Below are 24,863 nucleotides of genomic sequence, written 5' to 3' on the forward strand. Positions count from 1 at the left end.
AAACGCAGATTCCGCAGAGCGGGAGCCTGTGGCAGGGAGTGGGGGACCTGGCGTGCACCCAATTGCGGCTGCAGTGACCTGCGCATGCACGCGCCAGGGCGGGAAGCCTAGAAGCGCTGCACGTGGCCCGGGGTGGCCGTTGCAGACTTGGCACAAGGCCTGGCAGAGAGGTGCGCTGAATAGGGGGATCGGCGGGAAAGTGCTGCTGCTGGGTCTGCAGGGGCGATGCAGACCCTGAAACCGAAGTCTCGTCCCTTCTGCTTCAGCGTGAAAGGCCACGTGAAGCTGATACGATTGGTGAGGGCGGGCCGGGGGACTGGGGGGCGGAGTCCCCGCGCACTCCCCTGCTAGGAGATAAAGCTGCCAAGTATGAAGCTTATGCTCCTTTGTCTCCTTCTCTCTTTCAACTTTCTTCTTATCAAGGCCTTCTTAAAGGGAAGGCATTTCTCCCTACACCCTGGGGGTGGAAGGAGAGAGAGAAACTGTCGTCTTCTTCAGGGGCTTTCTGTACCCAGTAGTAGCCAAGGATTAGTCGCTCAGTCGCGTCCCACTCTTTGAGACCCCATGGACTATAGCCCGCCAGGCTCCTCGGCCCATGGGATTCTCCAGGCAAGCGTACTGGAGTGGGTTGCCATGACCTTCTCCAGAGGATCTTTCCTGGTAGCTCAGTCGGTAAAGAATCTGCCTGCCATGCAGGAGACCCCGTTTCGATCCCTGGGTCGGGAAGATCCCCTGGAGAAGGGCATGACTACCCACTCCAGTATGCTTGCCTGGAGAATCCCATGGACAGAGATGTGTGGCAGGCTACAATCCATGGGGTCTCAAAGAGTCGGACACAACTAAGCAGCTGACACTTTACAGACCCACTCACAAAACAAGTTCTGCACACCTGCATGAATGGCCTACACTCGGACCCTCAAACCAGTTACCCAGGTTACCATGTGAGGCTGCTGCAGTTGTACATTCAGATGCCAACGAGATTAAATCCAAAACCAAAAAATGCACGGAGGGGTTTCGGAGGATGCTGTGTTTACTTACTATAACCCACAAGTATTTTGGGTTTTTTTCCCCAAGCTTTATTGAGATACTTCATATATGATAAAGCTTACTAATTTAAAGGGTACAACTAAATGTTTTTAGTACACTCATAGGTGTGTAGTGATATTGTGTTTTTAAAATTATTTTTTTAATTGAAGGATAATTGCTTTACAGAAATCTGTCAAACCTCAACATGAATCAGTCATAGGTATACATATATCCTCCCTTCCCATCCCATGCCTCTAAGATGGATACAGAGCCCCTGTTTGAGTTTCCTGAGCCATACAGCAAATTCCCCTTGGCTATGTAAGTTTCCATGTTACTCTTTCCATACGTCTCGCCTCTCCTCCCCTCTCCCCATGTCCATAAGTCTATTCTCTATGTCTGCTTCTCCATTGCGGCCCTGTAAATAAATTCTTCAGTACCATTTTTCTAGATTCCGTATATATGTGTTAGAATACGATATTTATCTTTCTTTCTGACTTACTTCACTCTGTATAATAGGCTCTAAGTTCATCCACCTCATTAGAACTGACTCAAATGTATTCCTTTTTATGGTTGAGTAATATTCCATTGTGTATATGTACCACAATTTCTTTATCCATTCATCTGTCGATGGACATCTAGGTTGCTTCCATGTTCTAGCTATTGTAAATAGTGCTGCAATGAACAATGGGATACATGTGTCTTTTTCAATTTTGGTTTCCTCAGGATATATACCTAGGGGTAGGATTGCTGGGTTATATGGTGGTTTTATTCCTAGTTTTTTAAGGAATCTTCATACCATCTTCCATAGTGGCTGTATCAATTTAAATTCCCACCAACAGTGCAAGAGTGCTCCCTTTTCTCCACACCCTCTCCAGCATTTATTGTTTGTAGACTTTTTGAGGATGGCAATTCTGACTGGTGTGAAGTGATATCTCATTGTAGTTTTGATGTGCATTTCTCTAATAATATGCAATGTTGAGCATCTTTTCATGTGTTTGTTAGCCATCTGTATGTCTTCTTTGGAGAAATGTCTGTTTACATCTTTTCCCCACTTTTTGATTAGGTTGTTTTTCTGGTATTGAGTTGTATGAGCTGCTTGTATATTTTGGAACTTAATCCTTTGTCAGTTGTTTTATTTGCTATTATTTTCTCCCATTCTGAGGATTGTCTTTTCACCTTTCTCATAGTCTTCTTTGCTGTATAAAAGCTTTTAAGTTTAATCAGGTCCCACTTGTTTGCTTTTGTTTTTATTTCCATTAATCTAGAAGGTGGATCATGGAGGATCTTGCTTTGATTTATGTCATCGAGTGTTCTGCCTATATTTTCCTCTAAGAGTTTTATAGTTTCTGGTCTTACATTTAGGTAATTAATCCATTTTGAGTTTATCTTTGTGTATGGTGTTAGGAAGTGTTATAATTTTATTCTTTTACATGTAGCTGTCCAGGTTTCCCAGCACCATTTATTGAAGAGGCTGTCTTTGCCCCATTGTATATTCTTGCCTCTTTTGTCAAAAATAAGGTACTCATAGGGGCATGGGTTTATTTCTGGGCTTTCTGTCTTGTTCCATTGATCTATATTTCTGTTTTTGTGCCAGTCCCATACTGTCTTGATGACTGTAGCTTTGTAGTATAATCTGAAGTCAGGAAGGTTGATTCCTCCAGCTCCATTCTTTTTCAAGACTGCTCTGGCTATTTAGGGTCTTTTGTGTTTCCATATGAATTGTGAAATTTTTTGTTCTAGATCTGTGAAAAATGCCATTGGTAATTTGATAGGGATCTCACTGAATCTGTAGATTGTGTTTGGTAGTATAGTCATTTTCACAATATTGATTCCTCCTACCCAGGAACATGGAATATCTCTCCATCTGTTTGTGTCATCTTTGATTTCTTTCATCAGTGTCTTCTAATTTTCTGTGTTCTTTTATCTCCTTAGGTAAGTTTATTCCTAGATATTTTATTCTTTTCATTGCAATGGTGAATGGGATTGATTCCTTAATTTCTTTTTCAGATTTTTCATTGTTAGTATCTAGAAATGTAAGTGATTTCTGTGTATTATTTTGTATCCTGCAACTTTGCTAAATTCACTGATTAGCTCTAGTAATTTTCTGATACTATCTTTAGGGTTTTCTATATACAGTATCATTCATCTGCAAATAGTGAGAGCTTTACTTCTTCTTTTCTAATCTGGATTCCTTTTATTTCTTTTTCTTTTCTGATTGCTGTAGCTAGGACTTCCAGAACTATGTTGAATAATAGTGGTGAAAGTGGACACCCTTGTCTTGTTTCTGATCTTAGGGGGAATGCTTTCAGTTTTTCACCATTGAGTATAATGTTTGCTGTAGGTTTATCATATATGGCCTTTACTATGTCGAGGCAGGTTCCTTCTATGCCCATTTTTTTGAAGAGTTTTAATCATAAATGGGCACTGAATTTTGTCAAAGGCTTTTTCTGAATCTATTGAGATTATCATATGGTTTTCATCTTTCAATTTGTTAATATGGTGTATCACATTGATTGATTTGCATATATTGAGGAATCCTTGCATCCCTGGAATAAACCCAACTTGATCATGATGTATGAGCTTTCTGATGTGCTGCTGAATTCTTTTTGCTAAAGTTTTGTTGAGGATTTTTGCGTCTATATTCATCAGTGATATTGGCCTGTAGTTTTCTTTTTTTGTGTTGTCTTTGTCTGGCTTCGGTATCAGGGTGATGGTGGCCTCATAGAATGAGTTTGGAAGTATTCCTTCCTCTGCAATTTTTTTAAAGAGTTTTAGAAGGATAGGCATTCAGTTCAGTTCAGTCTCTCAGTCGTGTCTGACTCTTTGCAACCCCATGAATCACAGCACGCCAGACCTCCCTGTCCATCACCAACTCCTGGAGTTCACTCAAACTCATGTCCATCGAATCAGTGATGCCATCCAGCCATCTCATTTTCTGTCGTCCCCTTCTCCTCCCGCCCCCAATCCTTCCCAGCATCAGGGTCTTCTCCAATGAGTCAACTCTTCGCATGAGGTGGCCAAAGTATTGGAGTTTCAGCTGCAGCATCAGTCCTTCCAATGAAAAAGATAGGCATTAGCTCTTCTCTAAATGTTTGATAGCATTCTCCTGTGAAGCCATCTGGACTGGGCTTTTGTTTTTTGGGAGATTTTTGATCACAGCTTCAATTTCATTGCTTGTAATTGGGTTGTTCATAATTTCTATTTCTTCCTGGTTCAGTCTTGGAAGATTGGACTTTTCTAAGAATCTGTCCATTTCTTCCAGGTTATACATTTTATTGCCCTATAATTGTTCATAATAGTCTCTTATAATCCTTTGTATTTCTGCATTGCCTATTGTAACCTCTCCTTTTTCATTTCTAATTCTGTTGATTTGATTCTTCTCTCTTATTTTCTTGATGGGTCTGGCCAAAGGTTTGTCAATTTTGTTTATCTTCTCAAAGAACCAGCTAGCTTTATTCATCTTTACTATTGTTTCTTTCATTTTTTTCATTTATTTCTGCTCTGATCTTTATGGTTTCTTTCCTTCTAATAATTTTGGGGTTTTTTTGTTCTTTTTCCAGTTGTTTTAGGTGTAAAGTTAGGTTGTCTATTCAATGTTTTCCTTGTTTCTTGGGGGTAGGATTGTATTGCTATAAACTTACCTCTTAGAACTGCTTTTACTGCATCCCATAGGCTTTGAGTTGTCGTATTTTCATTGTCATTTGTTTCTAGAAATTTTTTTATTTCCCTTTTGATTTCTTCAGTAACCTGTTGGTTATTTAGAAACGTATTGTTTAATCTTCATGTGCTTGTGTTTTTTACAGTATAACTCACAAGTTTTGATCTGAGTGAGCTCAAGGCTGATAGAGCCCAGAGCAAGGACAGTGGAACTGCACATTCCTGGGGTGTCAGACCTGCCAAGAGATTGCAGCCAGTTCTGGATAGAGATTTGGGAGAGAATGGACTGTCATTTGGAGGATGATGACCTGGCTTAGTTAGAGAAGTGGAAATTATCATAGGAGACTATGTTGAAGAAACTTAAGAACAGGGGAAGGAAAAAAAAAAACAATTCTTAAATTTTAAAGAGGTAACCTATAAGTACAGGGGGTAGAAAGTTAAAACTTACAAAGAAACAGCCCCACTTAATATGAGAAAGAGTTTTCTATTGCAAAAGTGCCAAAATAAGTGGCCACTTGGGAAGGCAGTACATTCCCAGAGAGAAGAGGTACCAGGTGCAGGCAAGTTCCTGGTGAGCATGTTGTAATGGCAGCTCAGACTCCAGGTGAGTGGGCAGAACAAACTGTATGCAAGGCCCTTCCGCACCAAAGTCTGTGATTCCAAAAAATATAACATACTGCAAGTCAGAAGGCCTGAGGGAAGTTTAGAAAACTACTTGAGTTCAAAGGGCTTCCCTGGTGGCTCAGAATCCCTGGTAAAGAATCCACCTGCAGTGCAGGAGACCTGGGTTTGATCCCCAGGTCAGGAAGATCCCCTGGTAAAGGAAATGGCAACCCACTCCAGTATTCTTGCCTGGAGAATTCCACGGACAGAGGAACCTGGCTACAATCCATGGGGTCGAAAAGAGTTGGACATACTGGGCAACTAACACACTTTCACTTCAAAGAACAGAGAAATTCCCTTGGGTTGGGAGTAAATAATCAGGAAAGGAGTGACTGGAAGGTCTGGGGTTCTGAAAGCTCTGGAACACTGGAGGAGAAACAGGATTTTGTGAGAAAGTTTTGGTTTTTGACATATGAATTTCCTCCACAAACATTTTGAATATTTACTGTCTTCCCAGCCCTGAGTTAGGACTTGAAACAACAAAGACACCCAAGATAAAAGTCCCTGACTCATGGGGTCCTTCAGTTTAGACAGAGTCAGACACACAAGCAGATAGTTTTGGTGTTTGATAAGATGAAGTTAGGGTACAGAGTGAAGCATTTAAACAGGGAGGTATCAGGAAGCTTCTTAGGGGGACACAGGTAGGGTTTAAGGGACAGTCACCTGAGTAAAGGCTTGGAGGCAAAAAAAAAAAAAGCATGATTTATAAGAATCCATAACAAGTTGAGTGCTGCTTTATTTTTTCCATTCAACAAATATTTATTGAAAGCCTGCCATGTTCCAGGCACTGTTTCTGGCTCTTGGGAAGTATCAGGGAACAAAGCAAAGATCCTTGTACTCATAGAGTTTATGTATTGGGGTGGGAGGGAAGGAAAAAAACAACAAACAAAAAAATAAATAAATGGTGTAGTATTCTAGAAGGGGGTAGGTGCTATGGAACAAGAGAAAACTAAAGCCAGGTAAGACAGCATAAGAGAAGGAAGGGTTGGAGAGGACGGTTGCAGGTTGTAAGACTAGAATGGTCAGATTAGGCCCTGTTGAGATGACTTCTGAGCAAAGCGTTAAGGGAGATGAGAGAGTTAACCATGAATACATTGGGTTAGCCAAAAAGATTGCTCCGTCATCTCCATAAGATGTTATAGAAAACCCCAAATGAACTTCTTGGCCAACCCAGTGTGAAGGAAGAAGTGCTTTAGGCAAAGGAAAACCCAGTACAATGGCCCTATGGCAGGAATGTACCCGAAGTGTTCAAGGAAAAGCAAGAAAACCAGCACAGCTGGGCTGGAATGACATGGGGACATGACACAGTGGGAGATGAAGGTTTTTTTTTTTTTTTTTTTTTTTTTTTTTTTGAGATGAAGGTTTTGAATAAAGTTTTATATGCTCTGACTAACACTTTTAAAAGTGCACCAGCAGCTATGGTGACAATAGACGGGGCTGGGGGGTTGGGGGACAGAGGCAAGGGTAGAAAAAAAGATGATCAGTTAAAGCTACTGCAGTAATCTGGGCAAGAGATGACTGTGGCTCAGACCAGGTCTCTAGCAGAGTAGGTTATAAGAAACAGTCACATTTGGGACATATATTGAAAGTAGCCCCAACAAGATTTGCTGATGAACTAGGTGTGGTGTTAAAAAGACAGAGGAGTCCGAGATCCCACCAAAGTTTTTGGCCTAAGCAACTGGAAGAATGGAACTGCCATCCACTGAAAGCCTGTGGGTAAAGCAGATGTAGCCAGAGAAACAGAAGTTCAATTTTGGATTTCATTGTTAGAGATGTCTATTAGACATTCAAGTGGCAATACTGAATAGGCATTTGGAATATACAAGACTGGATTGTAGGAGAGATTGGCACTGCAGAAATGTGTGCTAAGTCCCTTCAGTCATGTCCAATTCTGTGTGACCCTATGGACTGTAGCCCACCAGGCTCCTCTGTCCATGGGATTCTCCAGGCACAAATATTACAGTGGGTAGCCATGTTTTCCTCCATGGGATCTTCCCGACTCAGGGATCGAACCCAAGTCTCCTGCAACTCCTACACTGCAGGCATATTCTTTACCATTGAGCCACCAGGAAGCCACTGCAGAAATAGAGGTATTTAAAGTCATAAGACTGATGAGGTCATCAAGAGGTGATTGTACATAGAGTGGAGAAGAGGACCATGGATTGAGCCCTGGAACACTTCAACATTAAGAGGTTGGGGGGAGGAGGAAGAACCAACAAAGGAGAATGAAAGTGAAAGTCACTGAATCATGTCCAATTCTTTGTGACCCCATGGACTGTAGCCTGCCAGGCTCCTCTGTCCATAGAATTCTCCAGACCAGAATACTGGAGTGGGAAGCCGTTCCCTTCTTCAGGGGATTTTCCCAACCCAGAGATAGAACCCAGGTCTCCTGCATTGCTGGCAGATTCTTTACTGTCTGAGCCACCAGAGAAAACTTTGGTTTTCTTCTCTTTCTTCTTTGGAAGAATGAGAGAGAGAGCAATTAGGGAAGTGAGAGGAACCAAGAGTATGGTGTCCTACAAGCCAAATGAAGAAAATTCTCAAGAGAATGATCAACTGTGACAAATACTGATAACAGTTCAAATAAGATGAGGACTGAGAATTGAACACTGGAATTATCCTGTAGATAAATTGTCAACAGCTCTTTGCTAAAGTAGACAGGAGCTGAGTCATGGAAGATTTGAACACCATGGTGAAGGGAGGCTCTATTCTGAAAACCATGGGGAACCCCTGAAGGGTTTTAAACAGGTGGAGAGTTGCACAGATCTTCATTTTAGAAATTTCACTATAGTATCTTTGTCATGTTAGTTCAAGGAAAAGATACTGAAGAGCAGTAACTGGAGTGACTAAGTGGATTCCCAAAATGTTTAGGCATTAAGTCAGCAGGACCTGATGATTGGTCTGTTGTGGGCAGTAAGTTGGAGCAGTGATCTTAGGTTTCCAGGGCAGGTGAAAAGAGAGATGGTCGTATCACCAATTAAGATAGTGAATACAGGAGCAAGGGACAAGGTGACATCAGTTTTGCCCACGGTGAATTGAAGATTCCTGTAGGTTATTCAGATATTTTAAATGGCTGTTTATGTGTGAGATGTTAAAGATACACCTGGGATAGAGACTCAGATTTGTTGAGCAGGTTGTGGATAGAATCTAAACAAATGTCAGTATTTTAAAGTGATGTGTAAAAGGAAAGCCCACCAAGGGAGAATGGTTTCAGAGGAATAAGAACTCAAAGAGGTGACATGGGAGTCAAGAAGTAGAAAAGTAGGAAAAAGCCAATAGCAAGTAAGTCATGGGGGTCCAGTAGCATAAGGATTGAAAAATGTTAAATTTAGTAATTCTGAAATCATTGATGATCTTGGCAAAAGCAGTCTACATGGAGAGATGAAGAAATGTTTGAGATATTAATGAAATATTGAACAATTAACTGAAAATGAATGCCAGGAGACAGGAAAATTATAAGAGCTGTTAAGTATGGATTGGGGGAGAACCCAGGGTGACTGAAATCATGAGAAATGTACCCAATTCCAAGGTTACAGATGATGGGGACTGAAAAAGTGACCCTTGATTTCATAACCCATGAACTCAAGACCTTATTTGGTTCAGTAGAGTAAATGAAGTGATTTGAGATATGTTGCTGATAGTAATTATATTAATTATAAAGAACAAGTTATTTAGTAAACTAGTTATATTTACTGTAAAAGAAACTGACCAATTTAGAAGTTTCAAAGTAAGCTACTTTTACACTAATAAAGTAACTGATAGACTTATGAATAAGTAGCCTATATAGATCCAAGGTTAAAAAGAGAATGTGGATGCTGACAGACTGATCATAAAAGTCTAATCAGCAAAGACTCCTGCCAAAATCATTTTCCAAGTCCACAGAGGCTTTGAATAAAGCTGTATCTCCTGTAAGAACATCACAACATCAACAGACTCTCAGGGACCTACCAGCTTCTTTTTTCCTTTAAGTCACTTATCAGTTCTCTTTTCTATATCTTCATTTGGAAATGAGGAAATTAGATTAGATTAATTATCTTGGGGTTTTTTTTTTCACTTAAATTTTTGTTCATTCTCATTGCATTATGTTACATAAGAGAAAATGTGTTAAAAAGTGATGTACCAGAATTGGGTTGTTTTTTTTTTTCTTTTTCTTTTTCCTTTTCTTCTCCACAGGGTTCTTCAGAGAATTGTTTTTCTCTGACACTTTGTTTTAAACTTTCCTTCCCAATATTTTTCTTTTTAAAAAATTAATTTTTATTTATTTTTGACTGTGCTGGGTCTTCATTGCCACATGGGCTTTTCTCTAGTTTCAGCAAGCAGGGGCTACTCTCTAGTTGCAGTGCACAAGCTTCGCATTGTGGCAGCTTCTCTCGTTGCAGAGCACAGGCTCCAGAGCTCGTGGGCTTCAGAAGTTATAGCACGTGGGCTTCAGAAGTTATAGCACGTGGACTCAGCAGTTGTGGCTCCTGGGCTCTAGGGCACAGACAGGCTCAATAGTTGTGGTGCTCAGGCTTAGCTGCTCCATAGCATATGGATCCTCTCAGACCAGGGATCGAGCCTGTGTCTTCTGCATTGGTAGATGGATTCTTCACCACTTAGCCACCACCAGAGAAGCACCCCCAATGTTTTTCATGGCAACCTTCTAAGTTTAAACTTGACAATAGATTCCAGATTTTTGTTACATGTTAAGGAGTGATGAGGAACATAAGGAATTATAACAGCCAGTACACAGGCTTTTTTTTGAGAAGCATTATAGGGAGAAGTAGAAAATGGGAATTTCTATGGGGAGCAGATGAAAGGAAGGGGTGGGTATGTTTTAAGAGAAGGTAACTTAGACTTCCCTGGTAGTCCAGTGGCTAAGGCTCCATGTTCCTAATGCAGGTGACCCAGGTTCAATCCCTGGTCAGGGAACTAGATCCCACAGGCAGCAAGTAAGACTCAGCACAACCAAATAAATAAATAAATATTATTTAAAAAGAAAGAGACGATAACTTAGATATCTTGATAAGATGATGAGGAAAGGAGCAAGTGGAGGAGGAGAGATTGAAGGTGTGAGAGGGAAAGGGAGCTATTTAGTGGGAGAAAATCAAGGGAATGGATGTGGGAAGTGATGGTATTAGGTATACAAGTGGAGAAATTAATTAAACAAAACAGAAAGGGATACGTAGTTCTCTAAAATGAAAAGTGAAATCGACATCCGTACATTTTAGTCTGCCTCTTTTAGATGTGTGTGTGAGTGTATAAAGAAAAAACCGATTTATTTTGTCATTTTAGAATTGATCATTTTTACAGCTTAAACTTGTTCAATAATCACTGAAGAGATCATGTTGTGTTTTTTTTTCCTCTAGGCACTAGTTGTGACATCTATGAGCCTTTTCATCCTAGCACAAGCGCCAGAGCCGTACATTGTTGTCACTGGATTTGAAGCCACTGCTACTTTATTTTTCATAGTTTTATATATATTCAGACTTGATCAATTAATTAGCTGTTTATTTTGGCCTTTACTTGTAAGTGTTCAGTTTCATTGTTAACTACTTTTTCCTGCCGTAAAGAGACATTTTAATAAACTCTGTTGTTTAGTTTTCGTAAACCTTTAAGGAATCTCTAACAGGCTTAGGAAGGAGGAACTCTATCCACTGCTATTGTGCTCTGGGGAGATCCTCAGGGAACCAGAGCAACCGTTGAGCATGGATTCTCCTCGGAGATCCATCTATCGGTAGATACGGCTGATGTTTCTGTTAGGGAAATTCACTTAGGGGTAGATCATCAAAATTAAATTTAAATTTAAGATCATGGTCAAATAAAATCATAGAGCATTCTTAATCTTTACCTCCCTTTAAAGTTCATGTTGATATGACCTCAAAATTAGGGAACAGAGATGGAGCCAGATACACAAGTATCTACATCTTACGTATCCCTGATCACTAAATGGAAAATCAAAATAATTTAGAGGCTGAATAAAACACAATGTTATCTTACTTTAAAATGTCTGTCATCATTGATGCTAAATAATTTTTAACTCATCTTGTAGAACCTTATTCAGTAGCATAGGGACTTTACCTGTCATACTCACAGCTTTAGGAATAGCTGCCCAGTGGAGCACTCAAATGGTCCAGAAACTCTTGAAATAGGCAAGTTGAAGATATTAGCTAAGATTCTTGGCCTGTCAGCCAAGACCATAAGCTGGTTCTAGGAAAACCAGAGCAACTTCACTGCTCCCCTTTCAAGTCTTAGCCCCAGAATCCTATCTCCTTAGGTCTCCTTTCTGAGACCCCTGCTGCCTTTCCACCCTTTGCCCAGACTGGTAGTTGCACTGGTCTCATCCTTTTGGGTTCCAGAGCACTCATATCCAAGCTGACTAACCCTGTATTAGGGGACTTGCCTGGTGGCTCAGCAGGTAAAGAATCCTCCTGCAATGCAGGTGACCCAAGATCCCTGGGTCGGGAAGATCCCCTGGAATAGGAAATGGAACCCACTCCAGTATTCTTGCCTGGAAAATCCAATGGACAGAGGAGCCTGGCGGGCTTCCGTCCATGGGATCGCAGGGAGTTGGACATGAGCACCTAACACTTCACTTCGACTTGTATTAAGGAGAGAGGACTTTAGAGCTATTCTCAAACCATAAACATGCCTTAAGGTGGCACTTTCTGGAACCACTTTTGAAGGCCAATGATGAGCACTTCAGGCTAATCACAAGCTGAGAAAGTCCCCAAAGTGGAGAGCTGGGGGAAGGATAGGATCTCTGTGGCATCTCTCCAAACTCCTCCTTGTGCTCCACTGTGGAACTGGAGCTGACGACAGCAAGGTCTGGGCAGGAGATGACAAAACCTTCCTTAGGTGGTCCTGTCACATCGTTTAGCGGCAGAAAGGACTCAGCTAAATTATCCCAAAGAGATTATGAACATGGTTCACATCCTGTTCATCTTACACCCTAAAAGTTATATAGTGCTCTTCACACTCTGCTTTTCCAAGGTTAATAAAACTTAACACATTTTAGCATTTATATTTTTCCCCCAAACTGTAATAATTCTCTGGAGCTTCTTACATGTCCCAGTAATAAACTTGAAAAATAAATTTCACAGAAAACGCAGAGAGGGAGCGTGGCCTACGTGCAGCATACTGAAAAGTAGTCTCCAAATCTCTGAGACTCACCCTGGGCTGATACTGTACTCAGAAATGATGCTATCTGGTCAACTCAGTTATCACACCGTCATGAAACCCAGACTCCTCTCTGCTCTTGAGCCCATGAAATCATTTATTCCACAAATATTAAGTATCTACTAATCCCAGGTTCTATACTAGGCTCTTTGAGAAAACAAAACACAAATCTTGCAACTGACAGACTTTCCATATAGCCAGGAAGCAAGATTGGTGAGCAATTCAGTATAATATTAATAGGTGCTCCCTGGATGGTGTGGAGGTTCCTAGGAGAAGAAGGAAACCAAATCATAAAAGGCTTGCCTGAGGAAAACTACGCCTGAGTTGAGGGCTGGAGGATGAAAAGTAGTCAGCTGACTGATAACAGGGCTGAGAGTTCTCCCAGTACAGGCAACAGTGTGTGTATGAGGTTCTAGGTGGAGAAAAAGCTGGACCCTCAAGGACCTGCAGGAGTTCTGAGTGGCCACGAAGCAGAGAGGGGCAAGAGAAGAGGTTTGAGTGGCAGTAGGAGGTCAGAGCATGCAAGAATTTGAGTGTCCTGGGTTTTAACCCAAAAGCCACTGGAAGCTTTGGGAGGTTTTTAAGTAGAGTGACACAATTAGCTTATATTTGAGATCGCTGGTGGCAATGTCAATAATGGCTTGAAGAGGGACAAACCAGAGGTGGGTCTCATAGACCCCTTAAAAGTCTGTTATCATAATCCAGATATGAAAACGAGAAAGGCCTAAATCAAGGTTAAAACTGTACCTGGAGAAAAAGAGTGTTGATGAAAACTGATGGGATTGGGTAACAGAAAAATCAAGGAGAGCTGCCATTTAAAGAACTGTCTTAAGAGGGTAACAAGACAGGAAGTTTAGGAGGAAGAATAGGTTTATTCGAGGGGAGAGGTGGATAATGAGTCTGGCTTGAGAAATAGAAGGTTTTAGTGCCTTATGGGACATTCAGATGGAAATATTCAGGTCTGAGGCTTAGGAGAGAAGTTAGAGCTGCAACTTTGCGGGAATTATCACCTCGTGATGGGAAAATGGCTCTGAGGGAGAGTAAAGCAAGATGAAGGCAAGACTGGGAAATATCAACATCTGGCGTGAAAAGGAGGAGTGAGTGGCCAGAGAAGGACAGGAGAGGACCCAAGGGAGACCCGTGTCCCAGAAGTCAAGAGAGGAGAGCATTTTGAGAAGAAAGGAGAGGTGACTAATGTTACAAGTAAGGAGAGAAAGCCCAGAAAAAATTTATATATATATATTCACTGTATTAATAGAGGCCCCGGTGGGGACTAGTGACAGTAAAGTGGTGGGAATAGTTAGACTGAGCAAGTAAGGAGACGGCTGTGGGCAGAGGGACAGCACTGAGTTGAAGAAACCTGGCCAGGGACCAAAGAGGGTAATGAACAGAGTGAGGTCCCTGCCGAGTGGCAGACAGGAGCGAGGCCGGAGCACAGCTGGGGACAATGCCTGTAACATAAGTGAAGGACACCAAGAGGGCGGAAGACTCCAATTAACCTGTCAATACTCCTATCAATGGCCACTGTCGTCACTGATCAGGAAAGGGCTTGGTCACCTGCACAACAGATCTGTGATGCATGTCCTTGTCCCAGAGGTGTAGTACCTAACAGTTCATAGAGCAGGTGTCCTCTGACTGGTCCCCTCAAGTGCTCCAGCGACAGAAAACACACCCAGTGAGGCAACCCAGGTTTTTGTGGTGATATGTAAGAGCAGGCTCAAAATTTCTAAGAAACCTCCATTTTTGAAATTAAATTTATAGTCTACTCCATGGCATACTGATGTTTGGTTTTTAATAGACAAACAAGGCTTGAAACCACTACTAAGGATCACTGATATTCTGGGGCAGATGCATGCTTCCCTCCCCCCCTACCCCAGCCATTATTCTCTACCCTTCCTCGAACACCATCTTTATCTGAAGCCATTTATATACACTTATTCAAATTACTACCAGGAGGCCGGCTATCTGTCTGGAGCAGAGTGTGGTCTGTTGCCTTGAAACAGCAAAATACCCAGCAGAAAGGAGCACTAACCTAGGACAGCTAGTCTCAATATCTCCTGCAGACGAGGACTTTTTTCCTGCCTAAGTGTATCATCTACTCTTGCCCTGTCCGCATTGAATCGCTTCCTGTTTTCTTTGTAATAACTACTTTTCTAAGTTACCAGGGTTTGGAAGATTTCTGTGTTAATAATTCCTTCCTGCTACAGTTATCTGCTAATATACATAAACTATTCCAGAATAAAGATGTCTGACTTACCTTTTCCACAGTATACATCCATTCCAAATGTAAGTTGCACCTCTTAAAGCCACAGTTCAGAAGTGCTTCATTTCAAGAAATTATTACATGAATGAGCTACATCATCAGAAATGATTGCATAAGTGGCCAGCTGTTGCATACAGATGTGTGGGAGTTTTTTTTTTTCCCCCCGAAAATTAAGTTTATCCCACTCAAAGTTTTATTAATTGCATTTGGAGTAACATTATAAAGTTGTTTTATGGTGTAGACCACTCCACACTTATTAAAACTGAGCATTCTGACTTCTACTTTAAACCTTCCACATAAGACATACCTAGTCCTAACCAGATGAGTTCTCTCTCCAACTACCTTTCAACAAAAAACAAATAAGCCCTAATAAGGAATTAATGATTGGTGTGTCATACATTAAGAGACCCATTAGACATCATTGTAGACCAAATACAATATACATGTCATTTTACAATAGCAGTTTGACTTCCTAAAACTAAGTTATTTATTTAAACTAAATAAATTTGTTTTTAAAAAAATGGAATTTTCAAAATCTTTAGGGAGCAGATTCATTCTCTTGGTGATCTTCATGCAATGCTGATCTTTCTATTCTGTGTTTTTAGGATATTATCAACTCAGTGGTAACAGCAGTATTCATGATAGTTGTATCTGTGTTGGCACTGATCCCAGAAACCACAACATACACAGTCCTTGGAGGGGTAAGTGGAGGTTCTTTCCAGTTTCTCCCTTCAGATTCGATCAGAATTCAAATTTACTTGAAAAATAGATAGAGGAACAGAAAACTAGATGGTTTTCATCCTTGAGGCTCCTATCCCAGTACACAGTACCTAGTGGCTTAATATTTTTGTGCATGAACACATGCCCTGATTAATGTGAAGGAATATGATTTCACACTAAATTTGAAGTTAACCGAATAAAGAGGTTCCTCTGTATTTCTCACAGATATATAGGGTTAGGAATCAGTTACAATACTAAGCTCTCAGAAACCTGATATGAAGCAAAAATAACAAATGGTGGATGAATTTCATAGCTATCCCTTTTCAAGAAAATTATACATCCCGTTTGTTAAGGAGAGACACACAATTCTGAGCTCAGTTATTTCTTGTCCAGATACTGCTACAGATGGAATAAACATGTGTCATGTAAGGGAATGGGTGGTAGGAAGACTTGTAACAAAAGGATTATTTTGAACACTGCTTGAAGAAAAGCTAATCAGTTTAATTTGGAAGGCAAGCCAAAACAAACCAAGAGTCAAGTAATTTAGTTACAGTTTCATCTGATATTCTTCTGAGATTTCTTAGAGGGGGTTCAAAATCATGACTTTTCTAGGTTCCAATTTAGAGAAGTGAATTAGAAAGTTCTTAAATAAATCTCCCTCCAACTTCCTTATCTTTTCTTAGTATGGGCCAAGAAGTGGCCACATATGTCAGAATCCAGTCCATGCAGTCAAAGCTATGGTTTTTTCAGTAGTCATGCACAGATGTGAGAATTGGACCATTAAGAAGGCTGACTGCCAAAGAACTGATGCTTTCAAACTGTAGTGCTGGAGAAGACTCTTGAAAATCCCTTGGACTGCAAGGAGATCAAACCAGTTAATCCTAAAGGAAATCAACCCTGAATACACATTGGAAGGACTGATGCCGAAGCTGAATCTCCAATACTTTGGCCACCTGATGTGAAGAGCCGTCTCACTAGAAAAGACCCTGATGCTGGGAAAGATTGAAGGCAGGAGGAGAAGGTGATGACAAAGGATAAGATCGTTGGATGGCATCACCAACTCAATGGACAGAAAACACACACAGTGAGGCAACCCAGGTTTTTGTGGTGATATGTAAGAGCAGGCTGAGCTGCGCACAGTTTGAGCAGACTCCAGGAGATGGTGAAGGACAGGGAAGCCTGGCGTGCTGCAGTCCATGGCGTTCCAGAGTCAGACACGACTTAATGACTGAACAACAGCAAAGATTTTTCCACTTCACTAGGCCCAAAGCAATTTCATGAGGGATGAGAATTACCCTAGAAATAAGATAGTGCTGTAACAGCAATTTCTGCTAGCTATCTTTAAAGATTATTTTATCCCTCTACTAGGGAGAAAGAAGGAGGAGGCACAGAATTTACTTTCATTTCCTCATTAATTCACTGATTCATTCTTTAAGTGCACTTTGGTAGGTGCTGACAAAGTATAGAGCCGTAAGCCACACGTGGCTGAGCACTGGAGATGTGGCTGGTCTGAACTGAGATGAGCTGCACATGTAAAATACACATTGGATTTCAAAGACTTACTACTCCCTCCAAAGAGTGTAGAATATTTCACTTATAATTTTATTATATTGTTGATATGTTGAAATTATATTATTTTGGATATATCAGGCTGCTGCTGCTGCTAAGTCACATCAGTCGTGTCTGACTCTGTGCGGCCCATAGATGGCAGCCCACCAGGCTCCTCTGTCCCTGGGATTCTCCAGGCAAGAATACTAGAGTGGGTTGCCATTTCCTTCTCCTATATCAGGCTAAATAAAGTATATTATTAAAATTAATTTCACTTGTTTTTTCTTTACTTTTTAATGTGGAAATTGGAACTTTTTAGATCAATTATGTGGTTTACATTGGTAACTCGTATTTCTTTTCTATGGCTCCGGACTAGAATGTGACCCCTATCCTCAAGTTGCTTAAAGCCTAATACAGGAGACAAAAGTGCAAACAGCTGTATTTAAGTTGTTAGTGGAGTACTATAGAGCACAAGAAAAAGGAAGCAACTACCTCTCTCTGGCAGGCTTCTCAGGTGGCTCAGTGATAAAGAATTCACCTGCCAATGCAGGAGACTCGAGTTCCATCCTTGGGTCAGGAAGATCCCCTGGAGAAGGAAATGGCAACTTATTCCATTATTATTCTTCCCTGGAAAATTCCATAGACAAAAGAACCCAGTGGGTTACTGTCCATGGGGTCGCAAAAAATTCAGACACGACATAGCAACTAAACAACAACAACAGGACCTCTCTCTGGCAGTGGAATCATAGTTTGCCAGGAATAAAGGAGAAGAAAGGCAGATGCTTACCGGCAGAGGAACCAGCAGCATGCTCAGTAGCAGAGTCATGAAAGCATCTGTAAGAAGTGTTGGGTTGGTCAAACAGCTGATTCAGGTTTTCCAGTGACATCTTATGGAAGAACCCGAATGACTTTTCTGGGCAACCAAATACTTAGCATGGTCAGAATTTAGGAAGCTGTGTTTGAGAATCAGGATGGGAAAGGGACAGAATCTGAAGCCAGACCTCCTGGGCAGTTGGATGGAGCTGGTGATAGCACTGACATCCCTCTCTCCTTTCCGGGTGCCAGTTCTCAAATAGCCATCAGAGACCCTAAAGACCATGTTCCAGTTAATTCCCTTTACTCAGTTTTTCCTGAGGCTTATTTAGAATCTCATCCCTTATGTGGATGTGGCCCAGCCTTGGAGAGCTCACTTTGGATCATCTCATCACTCCAGTTCTCCAAAGTTCTTATCACAGCTTAAATCTTGAGCTGATGTTAACCCTGACTTTTTATCTGGTACAGTTCGCAATAGAAAAATGGAACACTTGAACACTGGGTATAGAAATGTTGATTAGTGACTAAATATTATCAGTAGGGCTTTAAACAGTAATATTGGGGAACAGGAGATCCAGACAAGTATTTGCTTCAGAGCCCACACCACTTCACTATTGGTTTCTGCTCACTTAAATGATCTTTCCCTTTCTCTAGGAAGGTACTGGGAAAACTTGAGAATGCAAATAAAATGATCTCTGAAATCTCTTCCCATTCTAGTATTAGATGACAGCATAGGGAACCCTAATGGGAGAGGAAGCTGGCAGGCAGACCACTTAAAACCTGTGTGACCGTGGCCATCAGCAGTGACACTGTGTCTTTGTTTCAGGTGTTTGGACTCGCGGCCTCAGTGTTCTCTATTGCCGATGGGGCACTCATTTACCGGAAGCTGCTGTTTAATCCAAGTGGTCCTTATCAGAAAACTGATGCTCATGACAAACTATGAGTTTTGTAAATTTATATTCTTTTTAGTCGATGCTAAGTATTAAACATATCTCTTTTTCTAACACATACTTTCTGCAGTTCTCATTTTCATCTCAATATGGGAGCTGGAAGAAGAGATTCAGGAACTGTGCGTCCTGCGCCCAGTGGGACTTGTAACTTCTAAGGAAGCGCTGGGAATCCGGCCTGAATCGGATCGGATCCCTTTTCCTACTCCTGGGCCCAAGGTGGGTGGGGGGCGGGGAGGCAGAAGGAGAAAGCGCCCGGACCGCCCGAAATGGTCCCCAGAGCCCACTCCCCTCGGCTGGCTGGCAAGACGGAGGTGGCGGCATTGCGGGGATCTCGAGTTCCCTGGCGTCACATCCCGGTGGCCACGAGGGTGCCTGGGGGGCTGGGTTTATCCGCGGGGAGCGACAGCTGCGTGCTCCCGCGAGGGAGAGGCCGTCAGCAGCCGTTGGGGCGAGACGCTGGTTCCCAGAGGCGGGCTGGCCGCCGCCGTGCAAGGTTCAAAGCCGCAGGGCCCGTCAGACACCACCAGGCCCAGGGGGTCCACCATGGATGCTAAAAAGGACAACCCACCTTCGAAGGGCTTGAAATCCCGGGGGACTCTCTTGCGCTCTGTACACATCGCAGAGGGGGCGCATCCCGAGCGCTCGGGTCGATCCACACCCTCCGAGCGCGGCGTCAGCGCAGCGCCCTCAGCATCCATACTCAAGTCGCCTTCAACCCCCACGACCCTCAGCCAAGAAGAGAAGGAGGCCATCCAAAAGCGTGCTGAGGGCCGGGCCAAAGTCCCGCCCAAATTCAGGGACAGCATCAAGCGTTTTTTCTTCTCTCCCACAGGAGCCTTGAAGATCATTAGGCTGGTGAGCAGAGAGAGTTGGTGACCCGCTGGGCAGATGCAAGGGTGGAGGCAGGCCGACTTGGCCTCTGGGAGTGAGTGATTCCCAGGGGTGTGCCACCTGGGGGGAAGCTTCCCTAATTCCCTTTGCCAGTCTTCACCTTTCTTCGGCCTCCCCCCTGACTCCTCCCACGCACTCAAACCTTGCTACTAAATTTGGAACGCTACCCACCCACCCCCAATCCCTCACTTTTATATTTCTCAGGTTTTCCCTCACAAAGGGAATTAGGGAAGCAATGGGGATAATAGCAGGAAAGTTAGCAAACAAAAATAATAGAATTGACCAATAAAACTGGTAAACCACTGATCCAGATAACAGGAAAAAAGGGGGTGGGGTGGGAGAGGACATATATTTAACGTTAGAAACCAGAAAGGGAAAATATTGTAAACGGGGAAGAAACTGAAAGGATTCAAAGAGTTACTTTGCAAAACAAATGTGAATAATTGGGTCAAAGAGTTGATTTTCTAGGAAAATATGTTACCAAAACTGATCCCAGAATAGAGAAAAATCAAAACAGACCAATATAAACACAGGGAGGAAAATGAGAATATCTTTCAAAAATGTATCAGGCCCAGAAGATTGAGGGCAAGAGAAGGGGGTGACAGAGGCTGAGCTGGTTGGATGGCATCACCAACTCAATGGACATGAGTTTGAGCAAACTCCGGGAGATAGTGAAGGACAGGGGAGCCTGGTGTGCTGCACCTCATAGGGTTGCAAAGATTAAGACAGGACCTAGCAACTGAATAACAACAACAATCAGGCCTAGACTTTTCCACAGATTAACCCTTTCAAACCTTCAGAGGATGCAATTCTGATACTATTCAATCGTTTTCAAGGACTAGAGGAAAAAAAACACTTCTAAACTGTTTTCATAAAGTCAGTGTAACACTGACCTCAACCCTGACCAAATTCAGAAAAAGAAAAGTAAAATATTCAATAGAAATCTCACTAGTACCAAAGCAACAATATTAGCACGTTAGCAGAAAACATTCATTGGTACTTCTTAAAAACACATCATGAAGAAGAAACATAAGGATGATTCAATATTAGGACTCTGTTAGACAAATCCATCATAAGTAAAAGGAGAAAAAATTAAGACACTCTATCAAAGAGGGTATAGAACACATTTGACAAAATTCAACATTCATCTCTGATTGCAAAAAAAGTGAGCAAGGGAAGAAGAGAGAAAGACCAGTTAACTAGGAATATATCGATATTTCACTGACATTATAAAATAAACCCCAAAATCAGTATCATATATAATTAAACCTCAGAAGTATTCCCATTAAAATGAGAGAAATATTCCCATTAAAAACAAAGAGGATGCCCACTATTAATGCTGTTGTTCAGTGTTTTGCTGGAAACACTAGTCATCACAATCACACAGGAAAAAGGAATAAGTAAGTATTTGAAAAGGCAAAATATATCATTTCTTCCAGCTGATCTGATCAAAGATCTAAAAATAAAATTGACTGGGAAACACTCTAGAATACAATAATTTCTACTAACTTAGTAGAAATGAGCAAACAAGCACTTAGAATAGAAGAAAATATTTCTCTTTACAACAACAATCAAGATGGTAAAATATCTAAGATTAAATGAAATAAATTTGAAAGACCTATACAAAGAAAACTTTAAAACTCTACTCAGAGATATTTTAAAAATCACTTATTAAAACCAGTTATTTTTAACTGGAAAGACATACTTTGTTCTTGAAGGGTCAGACTAAATTTTGTGATCTTTCCATATTGTAAGTTAAAGGAAATTCCAATTAAAATACCAACAGGCTTAGTTTGGGGAACTTGATCAAGACAAAAATAAGAAACATAAACAACCTGAGAATGGGTACTGAAAGGGGGTCCAAGTCAGGCAAAAATACAACATAAAATAAGTTGCTTGTAATTTCAAAAGTACTATAAAAGTCAGCAACTCAATAGAGGAAAAGAGTTTCAAAATCAAATACATATGAGAATTTAGTATATGATAAAGTTGGATTTCAGATCAGTGGTGTTTCCCAACAAATGACGTTGGGATAATCAGCAGGTGTTCAGAAAGAAAGAAAGGTGGGACTTTATCTCACTCTTTCTCTCAAAATCAATATATATTTACTTCACTTGGCCTATATATACACAGTTCTTTCTGGCATGAAATATACACAGTTAACAGTGATTACTTTTAAGGAGATACACTAGGATTGGGACAAGGGAGGAAAAGAAGCTTCTGTACTGTGGGCATTTTTTATTTGTGTGTGTTATTTCATTTCTTAAGAAACATAAGGAATTTTAAAACTAACATATATGTGCCAAACAATACAGGCCATTGCAATATAATCAGATTTGCATTCTGACCATTTATGGTTTTGTTCTGTTTTTTGTTTTTTTTAACAGTCCATTTGCATTAAAACAAATCCTGTTTGTTTATTTGTTTGTTTGTTTATTGCAGGGCCTTCTCATAGGGGCATTCATTTTCTTCATCATTGCCGAAGCCCCAGAGTCCTACATAGCAATCACCATTCTGGAAACCTGCATCGTTGCTTTTTTCATTCTAATATATATGCTAACCCTTCAACACTTGATGACTTATTTACATTGGCCCTTACTTGTAAGTGTTCCTTTTCATAATTTGCATATAAACTTTGCCCTCAGCCCCAGGGTAAAGGCTCTCCTCAACTGAGCACAATAGAGGGATCTCTCTGGACGAGGACATAACTGAGCTGTGATAGTGTTGCCCTAATCCCAGAGAAGAAACTAGCCTAAGTCCAGACAGATTCCTGGAACCCCTCTGTCTACAGGACAACCAATATACACACCTGCTTCCATCTGATTATGGCCCTGAACATGTGGTACTTTTCAGCTGGTCCTAAAGAAAATTTTACTTAGTATGTTCAGTAATATCCCTCTCTCCTCTCCGTGCGTCAGTCAGTCATGTCTGACTCTTCGCAACCCCCATGACTATAGCCCACCAGGCTCCTCTGTCCATGGGATTATCCTGCAAGAATACTGGAGTGAGTTGCCATTTCCTCCTCCAGGGGATCTTTCCGACCCAGGGATCGAACCTGCGTGTCTCCTGCATTGGCAGTCTCATTCTTTACCACTATGCCACCTGGGAAGCCCATAGTCAGTAATATATTGCTTTATGAAATAGCACACATTTGTCCTACTTTTCAAAGAGCGCCCTCTCTAACAAATTACAAACATCCCTCTGAAAAGTTTCTACAACATGGCAAAGTTTAGAAAACTGTCATGTGTGTCCTGAAAGATTGCAAGAGTCAACTTTTTCATGTGTGCTAAGGGTCCATCTGATGCTGAAGCTGAAACTCCAGTACTCTGGCCACCTCATGCGAAGAGTTGACTCATTGAAAAGACCCTGATGCTGGGAGGGATTAGGAGCAGGAGGAGAAGGGGACGACAGAGGATAAGATGACTGGATGGCATCAACGACTCGATGGACATGAGTTTGAGTAAACTCCGGGAGTTTGTGATGGACAGAGAGGCCTGGCGTGCTGCGATTCATGGGGTCGCAAAGAGTCAGACACGACTGAGAAACTGAACTGAACTGAAGGGTCCATCTTCCCAAAGGAGCGCCATATGGTGGGGAATTCAGGAAAAGACATTGCATAGCCTTCTTCAATAGTTTTTTCCCCAAAATCTCATCATTTTTACCAGCTGAGAAATTCCCGAAGCTAATTCCTGAGGTCTCAGAAAAACAGTATTCACTTTGGAGCCTGAGGTTCTGCATCCTCACAGACCAGAGAGGTAGCATGGTTTTGGTCCAGATACAGACACGGACCCAGTTCCTGGCGCTGCCACCTTCCTAGTTGTGAAAACTTTAGCCTCAAGTTTCCCCATTCAAGGAAGGAATTTCAAGGAAGTTGGAAATTCAAGGAAGGAAAAGTGTGATGATAGAAACTGTCTAATAGGGTTCCTGTAACTTTAAAGATGGTTAAAGCAAAGATCACAAAAGGCTTGCCACAAAACTAAACATTCGCTACAAAGTGTCCGTGGACCCCAGGAGGCAGTTGGGTCGCTTTTACCCTTTTATCCTCTGCACCATGAACCATCCTAACTCTGAAGGAGCTCACACCTCTTCCACATTCCACTTTGTTATGGTGCCCTTTTCTAACCATAAAGTAGGATTAGTTGTGTCGACTTTAAAAAATTGCACAACATGTGAGTTGTGAGTTAAATTTTATTTGGGGCTAAATGAGGACTGCAGCTTGGGAGACAGCATCTCAGGTAGCTCTGAGAAACTGCTTCAAAGAGGCAGGGGGGAAGGTCATGTGACTCTGGTGAAGGGGAAGTACAGGCCATCAAGCACTTATTTTTCCAGACGGTTTCTATTAGTCTCATGACGCTTTTGCTAGGCATGAGGAAGAGTCGTCACCGTGAAGGATTTCAGTGCTTTTCTAGATATGAAGAGGAACAAGAATTGGACTCATAAAATCAGCTCCTGAAAATATCTATCTGAAGACCTGTCCTGCCAGTTTTTTCCTGGGCACAGAGTGCCTCATTTCTGCTCTCCACCCTGAACTCCTTTCAGGAGGTGTTGAAAATCAGCAGCTGCATGATTTAATCCTTGTAGAGGTAGACGGCAAGTGCCAATTTGTAGCTGATGGTTGCTATTGAATTGAAACTCAAAATGCTTTCTTGGAGCGTCTGAGGGATTTTCTAAAAAGGCCGCTGAGCTCTCTCTGTCCCACAGAGTGCTGAGCAGCGGGAAGCAGAGCAGGCAAACTGTGAGCAGCTTTAATTGGACACGTGGAAAGGCCTCTCAGTTATGGAGAGCTATAACCATGGAGAGGTTTCTGAGGGGAAACCAAAATCTCTGTCCATGGAATTTTCAAGAAGGGAAGGTAAAGTAACGGTCTTTGAGTACATTCCACATACCCGATACTTCTTCATACAGATTGCCTTATTTCAGCCTCACAACAACCTGGTGAGGTTGTGATCACCGCCCCGCCCCCACCGCCAGCTGCCACTGAACGCTTAATGGATGAGAAAGTTGGATTAAAGAGACCATTAATATGACCATCACCCATGGTCATATGTAGGCACGTGGAAACTCTGATTTGAGCCCAGGTCTGTCTGACTCTATAGCCCAGACTCTTTCCAGACTTCATACCCTTAGTGCCTTGTGATGTTTTCTCTCAGCCCTTTTCCCTATGTCTTTGCCCT

The 24,863-nt window shown here is 41.8% G+C and overlaps 1 protein-coding gene across 1 annotated transcript in view; it reads left to right on the top strand.

The window, feature by feature from the left end:
• Positions 1-24,863, top strand: part of LOC136161038 (CKLF-like MARVEL transmembrane domain-containing protein 1) — a 32,051-nt gene that overhangs the window by 1,291 nt on the left and 5,897 nt on the right. Inside the window, exon 3 of the mRNA XM_065925465.1 lies at positions 15,373-15,468. Coding sequence (XP_065781537.1) covers positions 15,406-15,468 — 63 coding nt within the window. The 5' untranslated portion in view covers positions 15,373-15,405. The remainder of the gene's footprint in view (positions 1-15,372; positions 15,469-24,863) is intronic.

This window comes from Muntiacus reevesi, chromosome 2, assembly GCF_963930625.1.
Source record: "Muntiacus reevesi chromosome 2, mMunRee1.1, whole genome shotgun sequence".
Lineage (NCBI taxonomy): Eukaryota > Metazoa > Chordata > Mammalia > Artiodactyla > Cervidae > Muntiacus > Muntiacus reevesi.